Raw genomic sequence first — 10,442 nt, 5'->3', positions numbered from 1 at the left:
TTTATGTTATCACCACTTAACTACATTTCTGAAATGTCGAGTTAGTGCTAATAATGAGGCTGGTTGCCCTACTTTCTCTTTTTGTGGTGTTACAGATGCAACCAATCACTGTAAACTGCTTTTTAGTACATTTTGTGCTATATTCTAATTATAACAAATTGTAATTTTTACCTGAGAGAAACGTTTTTGCGTTTGAATTGCTTTTCAATAATTTATATTTCATAAAATGTATTGATATTTTCTTTCATTTGCAGACTGTCGCATTCGATTTGCTTCACTTCTGCATTACGCACCCAAGCTTAAGTTTTTTCAGTCACCTTTATTCCCACCAAATACACACGTTTTCTAATGTAACTACTGTAATCTTGCTTCCACAGCGCTTCCAATAATTTATTCCATACGTTTTTGTAAGCTTGTCTGAAAACACATATAGAAAGTGCATTATAATTACTCGGGTTGTTGTCATCAGCTACTTTGTATCTCCAACCTTCTTCCTCAGTTGCATAGGCTCCATCTCTCTGTCTCACAAGACATCTGGCTGGATACTCCTCAGCGCCACCAACGGGTTGAAGATCCCCCGCTGTCAATCACCTCCCCCGACGCGCTGCATTCTGGGGGCTGTAGTCCATCCTCCCTTTCCTCCTGCGGTCAGCTGCCATCCTCTGACTACAGCTCCCGGAGTGCCGTTCGGACGGCGCTCCCAGCCAATTGGGATGCGGAGCTGGCGTTGCCCCAGTTATCGGAATGGCGTCTGGTCGGAGGTTGGCGCCGCTGCCCCTGGTAACGGTCGGCTCCTGGCTGCTCCTCCTGTCGTGTGTTCAGTTCGGAGGCGGACAGAAGAAGAAAGAGGTAAAGGAATCGGACCGCGGCTACCGTGCTTTCCGAAATCATTCTGTAAGTGATGGGAGAAAGGGCCCGATTCTCCATGGATGCAGGTGCTGATGCTGCAGGTGCTGAGGGGGCAGGGACAGTGACAGTGACAGTGACACAGCACATAGATGCCCACGGTTGCACTCATTCCTTTTCATTTCAAAACATACCTTATGTTCGTGGATCTCACTCACAATTGCAGTCTCCAAGGTATATGTGGGCTTGCAATCTCCTGCTTAACTCTCAGTATCACCCTTGTGTAGTTATAATTGCCTGACTTTGATAGTTTTGTAAATATATGACAGATTTCAGGGAATGTGCTTCAATGAAAATAAATATTGTTTTCCAAAACAGTACGTTCATAACATCTTGAGCTGGGAATGTGTAGTATTTGTGAGGGTATTAATGCTGTGTTCCTTTGGATACTGACCATCATTTGTATGAATGTCAATTTCTGGGCAGAAAAAAATCTCCAACCCATTTATCTGATATATTGCAGAATCCCTGAAATAAACATGCAGTATAATTAAAGGTCGATTTTGATGTAAATTAACATTCTAAAAATTGTTCAACACATAAAGTCCTTACTCCACAAAATAAACCATAATTGTAAACATGTAACAAATTAAATCGTTTATATCTGATTTTATGCATTGTTTTTGCAGATTTAAGATTTATCGTAGATACCTGTTCTAAGTTCAGTGTGTCTCATGTCCCTCAAATTCTGGACTCAGATAGCACAGAAAGGAAATACTGCAGATACTGGAAATCTGAAATAGAATCAGAAAATGGTGGAAATAATTTGTAGATCTGGCAGCAATCAGTGGAGAACGAAAGAGAGGGTGAGATTCTCCAATTCCCCCAGCTGCGTGTCTCCTGGTGACATACTGTTCGCTGGTGGCGGGATTCTCTCTTCCTGCTGCTTGTCATGTGATTTCCCATTCAAGCCACCCCACACCACTGGGAAACCCGCAGGCAGGGTTGTGCTGTCAGTGGGAAAAGACAATACCAACAGTTGGAGAATACCGGCCAGAATTAACATTTCAGGTTCGAGACCTTTCATCAGGAGTTCTAATGAAAGGTGTTCAACCTGAAATGCTGTCTTTGTTTCTCTCTCTAGAGATGCTACCAGACTGCTGTGTATTTCCACCAATTTCTGTTTACATTTCATATTGAACAGAGTTTATTTAAGTAACAATGGGGTACAACACTACATCAATTTGCAATGAGAACTGGATATTCGTGTCCATCACATCTACCTCAAATGCCACTTCAATATTTTTGAAGAATCATTAGGAAAGCTCTTTGTCAGGCAAGGCCAGATATTGATTATTAAGCTGCTTTCTTTCACAGAAAAATAACATATCGAACTGTAGTTCTGATTAGATACATTTAATTTATTTGTGCAACTTATCTTGCACAATACAAATAAATGAACATCAGTCAGTTACCTTACTTAAAGATAGTGGCTCAATTGGTAACTTTCTTGCGACAAGGTTCCTGGTTCAAGTTCCACTGAGCATAAAAATTACAGTTGGCACTTCAGCCCAGTACTAAGGGAATGCTGCACTGTTGGAGATGCTGCTTTTGGATGAAAGATCCCATAGCATAATTTTGAAGAAGAGCAAAGGAGTTATCTCTTGACTGCCCTGGCTGATATTTACACCTCAATAAACAAAAACAGATGATATGATAATTATCACATTGCTATTTGTGGGAACTTTCTGCGCTCAAATTGGCAGTTGCATTTCCTGCATTACAACAGTTAATTGGCTGTACAATGCTTTGAGGTATTTAGTGGTCATGAAAAGCACGATATAAATTATACAAGTCTCTCTTTATTTAAACTAACGGCTCGCTGTATGACAAACATCTGATGGTATGAAAACTTTCCCCCACAGTTTTCTCTCAAAAGCTTGTCTCAAAAGCTTGACTCAAAATGTGTTTTTGTTTTTTATGTATTTGTTCATAAAGGGAAGTGAGGGGCCGTACGAAACAAACCCTGCTCATTGTTTGAGAGCAGAGACTTCCCAACGTAATGAGTGTGATGTGTTATTCAAATACTGAGAATGACTAATAGTTATGTAAACAAAGAAACAATCACAAAGTCTAGTCCTTTGTTCTCAATAACATTTTTATCTATTTTAAATCTGTTTATCATTGAGTGAATACACTTTGTTTAAAAACAGAGTTGTTCAAGGAAACTCCTTTTTTCCAAAATCTTTCTGTGGAAAACTGGTTAAAAAGTCTTTCAATTTTAACTAATGCTGGCAACGTTTCCTGTACTTCTGAAAGCCCAGCTGATAAAAGGAAGTGTGAAGGTCTGGATCCATAAGGTAAGTGACTTTGCAGCACAGCTTGTGGGCCAGGAGGATCAGGAGTCCTCCTATCCTATCCAACAAGATTGATTTAATTACCACTCAAACACTATATATCGATTCAATGTGTCATAATTTCAGTGACCCAGCCATGCAATATAGCTGCCTCTACTGTAATCTCTCCCATTTTGATTTCCTTCCCTTCTGCTCCACTCTCCAGTGTACTTGCTGTGGTTTGGATACATCCTTGTGCTGCAGGCTTTCCTGCCTGACAGGAAGCCAGTTTATTATTTAGGCTCACTGCTGGGCAATAAACCTGCAGAAACCAATTATTGGTTCCACCTCCCTGTAGCCCCAAACTTGTGACCCTTTTAAAAAATAGGGCCAATCTCTTACTATCCTCTCTGAAAGAATTTATAAATGGTGTTTGGATCCCACAAAGTGGAGGTTAATTGTATATCACCTTAATGCAAACACATTTTCTTCAGACCGAGGGAGAGCAATGCGTGTTTCTCATTTTGGGAATTTAATGAAAGAAACCTGAAATTCTGTATGTATATTTCAATAGCCGTATTCTTTATATACTCTTTTTAAAAAAGCTTAAGAGTTTTTTGAAACCTCTTTTGTACATCTGTTTCATATGGTATGTCCTTCTGCATTATGAAAGATGAGAACATTTTAAATACTATTATGGATTTTGGTTGAGGAGCACAAGGGCCCACTTTCCGGGTGCTATGCAACAGAGATCTTAAGTATTTTTAAACAGAACAATGTTTATTCTATCAATCCAGTTAACATTTTATAAACACACAGTAAACATCTAATCAATTACCAACACAAATACCTCCCTAAAGATACAGTACTCTATAGGTAACCCTTAATAACTTTCCTAACAATAGCCATAAGCCAAACACCCCTTTTTCTTCCAAAACAATAGGTTTGCATTCCTTACAGAAAGTATTACTGTGAAGTTATCACTTGGTCTGGAGACATTCTTTGGCATGCAGAGAGACAAAAATACACCTCGGTTTGAATGCAGCTCCTCAACTGAAAACAAAACCAAAAAATCTCAGAGCCACAAAGCAGCTTCCAGCTCAAAATGAAAGTAAAAGACAGAATCACAGCCCAGCTCCACCCACACAATGACATCACTGCAGCCATTTGATAAACCACACTTTTCTTAAAGGGACCCTCACGTGACAATACATTTGTAATCTTTGACCATCCATAAGTCTTTCTGAAATGAAATGAAATGAAAATTGCTTTATGTCACAAGTAGGCTTCAAACAAAGTTACTGTGAAAAGCCCCTAGCCACCACATTCCGGCACCTGTTCGGGGAGGCTGGTATGGGAATTGAACCATGCTATTGTGGCCTGCCTTGGTCTGCTTTAAAAGCCAGTTCTTTAGCCCTGTGCTAAACCAGCCCTGAAGTTTACTATGGAAAGTATTCTCTATGAGGTAATATACAACACAGAAACTTGCTGGCATGCTCCAGGATAAATCATCCTTTCCATAAAATTGCTTTGCCATAGTCTGAAATAATTTACAGATGCAAAGTACACCTTAATTAAGAAAATGCAATTCTAGTGATATCAAACTTCAAACATATTTATTTAATTGAGAAGTTTCCTGTAAGTTATTGGGTCCTTTCCAGCAGTAATCGTGGTGTCAGTTCATTCTGTCATATGTACTGATATCTTTGTTCATATGTCTGTATATGTTTCATGTTGAAACTTGTGATGGAACAAATTCCATATCAGTACAATATTATGTGTCCATAAGCAATGGGGAGAGATATTCAACCAATATGTTACTGTGCTAAGTAGATTAATTTTCCTCCTGAGTTGAGTTACATCACTGGCTGAATCAATTTTTACAATAAATCTTGTGATTGCAAGTCTGTTGATATTTGTGTCATAATATTTGAGGAAACCACTTTAGTGCAGTCCTGAGCAACAGATCCCTTCGATATACCATTGTACACTGCTGTATGTTCACAATGTGTACCTATAAATTTAATTTAAAGCAATCTGAGAAGTTCTGAGAAAGCTAAAAGCAGGTGCTTGCGACCTTGGAACATAAGTTTAATTTTTTTATGCATACTGTATAAATCTTGTTGATGTAAAACTACATTATTGTGTTACTCATCTCTGCTTTTAGAGTGTTTAAAGATGGGATTATTATGCAGGTTTATTTAGTAGTTAATAGTTTCCTGCTGGCTTGCCTCACTGCAATTCAGAATTAAATATAGGTACAGTGTAGAACCCAAATGGTCCTGACTGCAGTATCTTTCTTTGATTCCCTCTTACACATGTATAGTCTCTCCAGCTTTCTTTATACAGAGCATCGGAGTAGCAAGTAAGTTCACAAGAAAATCTGTGTCAAGATTGTAACTAAAAATGTCTTTAAAATCCATTCTTTCACTGTTCTTTATCTCTTCTCTGGCTGATCTTCACTGCAAACTAACCTATCTGATACCATCTTTGGTGCTCCCTGTACTTGGCTCAAGCATGCTTGGCCCTGTCTGCTCCTACTTAGGTTTCCATCTTTTATACTGCTCCTTTCTGTCACAATAAATTGTGTGGCAAGAAGCTATTTTGGAATTCATCGAAGGTGCGAAAAGGATTGCATTTCTTTCGCTGGTGCCCAGAATGCAAGGATAGCCACATAAAATGATAGAAAATTTAATTGACTTAAAAACATGATTGGGAATGAAGAGTTCTAAAGTGGCTATTATGCCTAAGCTATTGAATGAATTATTAAAATAGCACAGAATATTGACATGTTTCTTAGTATATAGATTTTGATGTTTTACGGTCAGTGAGTTCTTATAATTAACAATCTTTTCCACCACTGAATGTTGTGTATTTGGTACATAGGGTGTTTCTTTGGAATTTATTAAGTGCCTGCAGCAGCTGTTAGCCCTGCAGGTGGCACTATGTTAAGCATTTTCAACATTAAAGGTGTCAGATGTATGACACGGTAGCTGCTATTTTTTTGATCAACTGAGATTGCATCAGATAACCGGGTTCCATAATTTGCTGAAATTAATGTATCATGTTTTCTTCCCAGCTGCTATATTTGTACTCAGTTATGAAACTGCACAATCTCTAAAGCAAGGCAATAAAATCCAAATAAAAATTTGAAAGATATATTTATCTATTGAATTATTTTCATTTTTCTTTATGTCTTTTAAGCTTGATTTGATGTCCTCATCCTCTCCCAAAAGCATGGACTTAACATGATATTTTTGCCTCAGTAAACTGGAATTGGATGCTGCTGTCTGAACATTTGCACTGCAGGAGCTCATCAAAGCTCCTTAGGCAGCATCTTCCAAACCCATGACCACTACCATCTAGAAGAACAAGGGCAGCAGACAAATGGGAACACTACCACCTGACGTTCCGCTCCAAGCCACTCACCATCATGACTTGGAACTATACTGCTGTTCCTTCGCTATCATTGAGTCTGGAACTCTCTCTTAATAGCACAATGGGTGTACCTACACCACATGGTTTGTAGCGGCTCAAGAAGACAGGTCACCACCATCTTCTGAAGGGCAATTGGATATCGGCAAAATATGTTGGCCTAGCTAGTGAAGCCCACATCCCTTGAATGAATAAATAAGTATTTTCTGAATGCATCAGTAGCATTTAGTCAGCTGCACTGAAGGCAGAATTTTTAGACTCAAAATCCTTGAATTTCAATCAAGTGTATTTCTTAAGACTCTCTATGTGACTTTGGACTGATGCATTGTTGTTCAGTGCCTGACTGCCCTGGGATGTACATTCTCATAATGATTAGTTACTAACCTTTATGAATATGCCATACACAAGTAGTGCTGCAATTTCTTTCTTCAATAAACATGTTTCCTCTAAATCAATATAACTTCCAATCATTAACTTTTTTAACTAAAGAAGATTAATAATTTACTTTAAAAATGAAACCAAACATTTCAGCCTTTTATAGCTTGTGTTCTCAACACATTCATGATATTGCTAAGGTTGCCGTTGATCGCTTTCAGTGGCGAGTTGGCACACTGCACAGGCTGTGTTGTGCATGTTTCTCCTGGTGTTGTAGGCGGTCTGCTTGATGTTGTTATTATTGTGTCACTTGTATATTGGTGATATTGTTTATATCTCAACTTGTTAGTGGTATTTGTGTTGTTAATGATGATTTTTTCTGCTGTTCCAGCTCAGGTGTGGGCTGAATATGGACTCTGTCCCTTACTGGTTTCAGTCTTAATGATATATGACGTTGGGAGTCTCAGCTTCACCAACTAACTTCTCTGCATTCTAGGTTTTCATGATTGGATCCTGTACATGTACAGTGTGTCCTTTAACTAACCCAGGCATGCTATTGAAGTGTTGACCTCCTTCTACGTGTGCATTATTGAGTTGTCGCTTTACTTCCTCCAAGCAACCAAGAGGATGCATTTTGCTTGGTAGAGCTGTTTTATACTTCCATTCAATGGCTTTGCAGACAAATTAATGTCAGCCTTTGGAGGTGAAGCTCAGGGTGACAAAAAGGCAAGGTCTTTCTTTTTCTTTTTTGGCATTTTGTGAGGGTTCTCTTGACCATCTGAACCTGTTTTCTCTAAACACCTGTCCCCTTCGGTAATCACATGATGATGTTGAACCCATACTGTTAAGCAAATCCCTTAAATGCTGTGGAGGGGAATTGGGTTCTATTATCATATATTACTATTTCAGAAATCCCTTGCTCAGTGAACAGAGCTTGTACTGTTGAGACAATGGTTGGAGTTCTCAACTCTTTCACCTTTTGATCTGCATCCAGCAGAGGGCAGCAGAGCAGAGCTACTGATCAGCTGTTCTGGGGAAATTTGCATACGTGCAGTGCGGTCAGCCTAAGTTGAAGGTGAATCTGCGAAGGAGACCCGAGGAGTTTGAGTGAAGGCAATCATCCAGCAGAGGGCAGCAGAGCAGAGCTACTGATCAGCTGTTCTGGGGAAATTTGCATACGTGCAGTGCGGTCAGCCTAAGGTGAAGGTGAATCTGCGAAGGAGACCCGAGGAGTTTGAGTGAAGGCAATCATCCAGCAGAGGGCAGCAGAGCAGAGCTACTGATCAGCTGTTCTGGGGAAATTTGCATACGTGCAGTGCGGTCAGCCTAAGTTGAAGGTGAATCTGCGAAGGAGACCCGAGGAGTTTGAGTGAAGGCAATCATCCAGCAGAGGGCAGCAGAGCAGAGCTACTGATCAGCTGTTCTGGGGAAATTTGCTTACGTGCAGTGCGGTCAGCCTAAGTTGAAGGTGAATCTGCGAAGGAGACCCGAGGAGTTTGAGTGAAGGCAATCATCCAGCAGAGGACAGCAGAGCAGAGCTACTGATCAGCTGTTCTGGGGAAATTTGCATACGTGCAGTGCGGTCAGCCTAAGGTGAAGGTGAATCTGCGAAGGAGACCCGAGGAGTTTGAGTGAAGGCAATCATCCAGCAGAGGGCAGCAGAGCAGAGCTACTGATCAGCTGTTCTGGGGAAATTTGCATACGTGCAGTGCGGTCAGCCTAAGTTGAAGGTGAATCTGCGAAGGAGACCCGAGGAGTTTGAGTGAAGGCAATCATCCAGCAGAGGGCAGCAGAGCAGAGCTACTGATCAGCTGTTCTGGGGAAATTTGCTTACGTGCAGTGCGGTCAGCCTAAGTTGAAGGTGAATCTGCGAAGGAGACCCGAGGAGTTTGAGTGAAGGCAATCATCCAGCAGAGGACAGCAGAGCAGAGCTACTGATCAGCTGTTCTGGGGAAATTTGCATACGTGCAGTGCGGTCAGCCTAAGGTGAAGGTGAATCTGCGAAGGAGACCCAAGGAGTTTGAGTGAAGGCAATCATCCAGCAGAGGGCAGCAGAGCAGAGCTACTGATCAGCTGTTCTGGGGAAATTTGCATACGTGCAGTGCGGTCAGCCTAAGTTGAAGGTGAATCTGCGAAGGAGACCCGAGGAGTTTGAGTGAAGGCAATCATCCAGCAGAGGGCAGCAGAGCAGAGCTACTGATCAGCTGTTCTGGGGAAATTTGCATACGTGCAGTGCGGTCAGCCTAAGTTGAAGGTGAATCTGCGAAGGAGACCCGAGGAGTTTGAGTGAAGGCAATCATCCAGCAGAGGGCAGCAGAGCAGAGCTACTGATCAGCTGTTCTGGGGAAATTTGCATACGTGCAGTGCGGTCAGACTAAGTTGAAGGTGAATCTGCGAAGGAGACCCGAGGAGTTTGAGTGAAGGCAATCATCCAGCAGAGGGCAGCAGAGCAGAGCTACTGATCAGCTGTTCTGGGGAAATTTGCATACGTGCAGTGCGGTCAGCCTAAGGTGAAGGTGAATCTGCGAAGGAGACCCGAGGAGTTTGAGTGAAGGCAATCATCCAGCAGAGGGCAGCAGAGCAGAGCTACTGATCAGCTGTTCTGGGGAAATTTGCATACGTGCAGTGCGGTCAGCCTAAGTTGAAGGTGGTTTGTGGAGAGGCTGTTGGCAAGTGACAGTTAAACCCGAAACACTTTGTGAGTGTTTCCCACCCTACCTCCTCCTCTAACCAACCCCCCCACCCTACCTCCTCCTCTAACCAACCCCCCCACCCCACGGTGGTTGGGAAGCGGGAGCAGGGGCCTGTCGTGAAGGTGAGTGAGTGCCTTTAAATTTGCTTACCTTTCAGCGGGAGCAGGGTTTGAGGGAATACCAGGTAAGCTCTTCCTTTCTTTTTCTTTTCTTGTTTTTTTTTTAAAATCTAGAGGTGATGTCAGGGAAGGCAGTACAATGCTCCTCCTGCAGAATGTTTGAGGTGAGGGACGCCGTCAGTGTCCCTGCTGATTTCATCTGTGGGAAGTGCACCCAACTCCAGCTCCTCAAAAACCGTGTTAGGGACCTGGAGCTTGAGCTGGATGAACTTCGGATCATCGGGAGGCAGAGGGGGTCATAGATAGGAGCTTCAGGGAAGTAGTTACACCAAAGACTGGAGATAGATGGGTAACTGTAAGAGTGACTGGGAAGAAGCAGTCAGTGCAGGGACCCCCTGCGGTCGTTCCCCTGAGTAACAAGTATACCGTTTTGGATACTTGTGGGGGGGACAACTTACCAGGGGTAAGCCATGGGGTACGGGCCTCTGGCACGGAGTCTGTCCCTGTTGCTCAGAAGGGAAGGGGGGAAAGGAGTAGAACATTAGTAATTGGGGACTCAATAGTCAGGGGCACAGATAGGAGATTTTGTGGGAGCGAGAGAGACTCACGTTTGGTATGTTGCCTCCCAGGTGCAAGGG

General features: G+C 42.0%; 1 protein-coding gene across 2 annotated transcripts in view; it reads left to right on the top strand.

Annotated features, from left to right (window-relative positions):
• The first annotated feature begins 681 nt into the window (after positions 1–681).
• tusc3 (tumor suppressor candidate 3) overlaps positions 682–10,442 on the top strand; it is a 627,392-nt gene continuing 617,631 nt past the window's right edge. Inside the window, exon 1 of one of the 2 annotated variants that reach the window (XM_038791119.1) lies at positions 682–849. In XM_038791119.1, the coding sequence (XP_038647047.1) occupies positions 745–849 (105 nt within the window). In that variant the 5' untranslated portion in view covers positions 682–744. Of the gene's footprint in view, positions 895–10,442 lie in introns of both variants that reach the window. The other variant, XM_038791118.1, reaches the window with a different exon arrangement.

This window comes from Scyliorhinus canicula, chromosome 3, assembly GCF_902713615.1.
Source record: "Scyliorhinus canicula chromosome 3, sScyCan1.1, whole genome shotgun sequence".
Taxonomy (NCBI): domain Eukaryota; kingdom Metazoa; phylum Chordata; class Chondrichthyes; order Carcharhiniformes; family Scyliorhinidae; genus Scyliorhinus; species Scyliorhinus canicula.
This window is presented reverse-complemented; position numbering and strand designations above follow the sequence as displayed.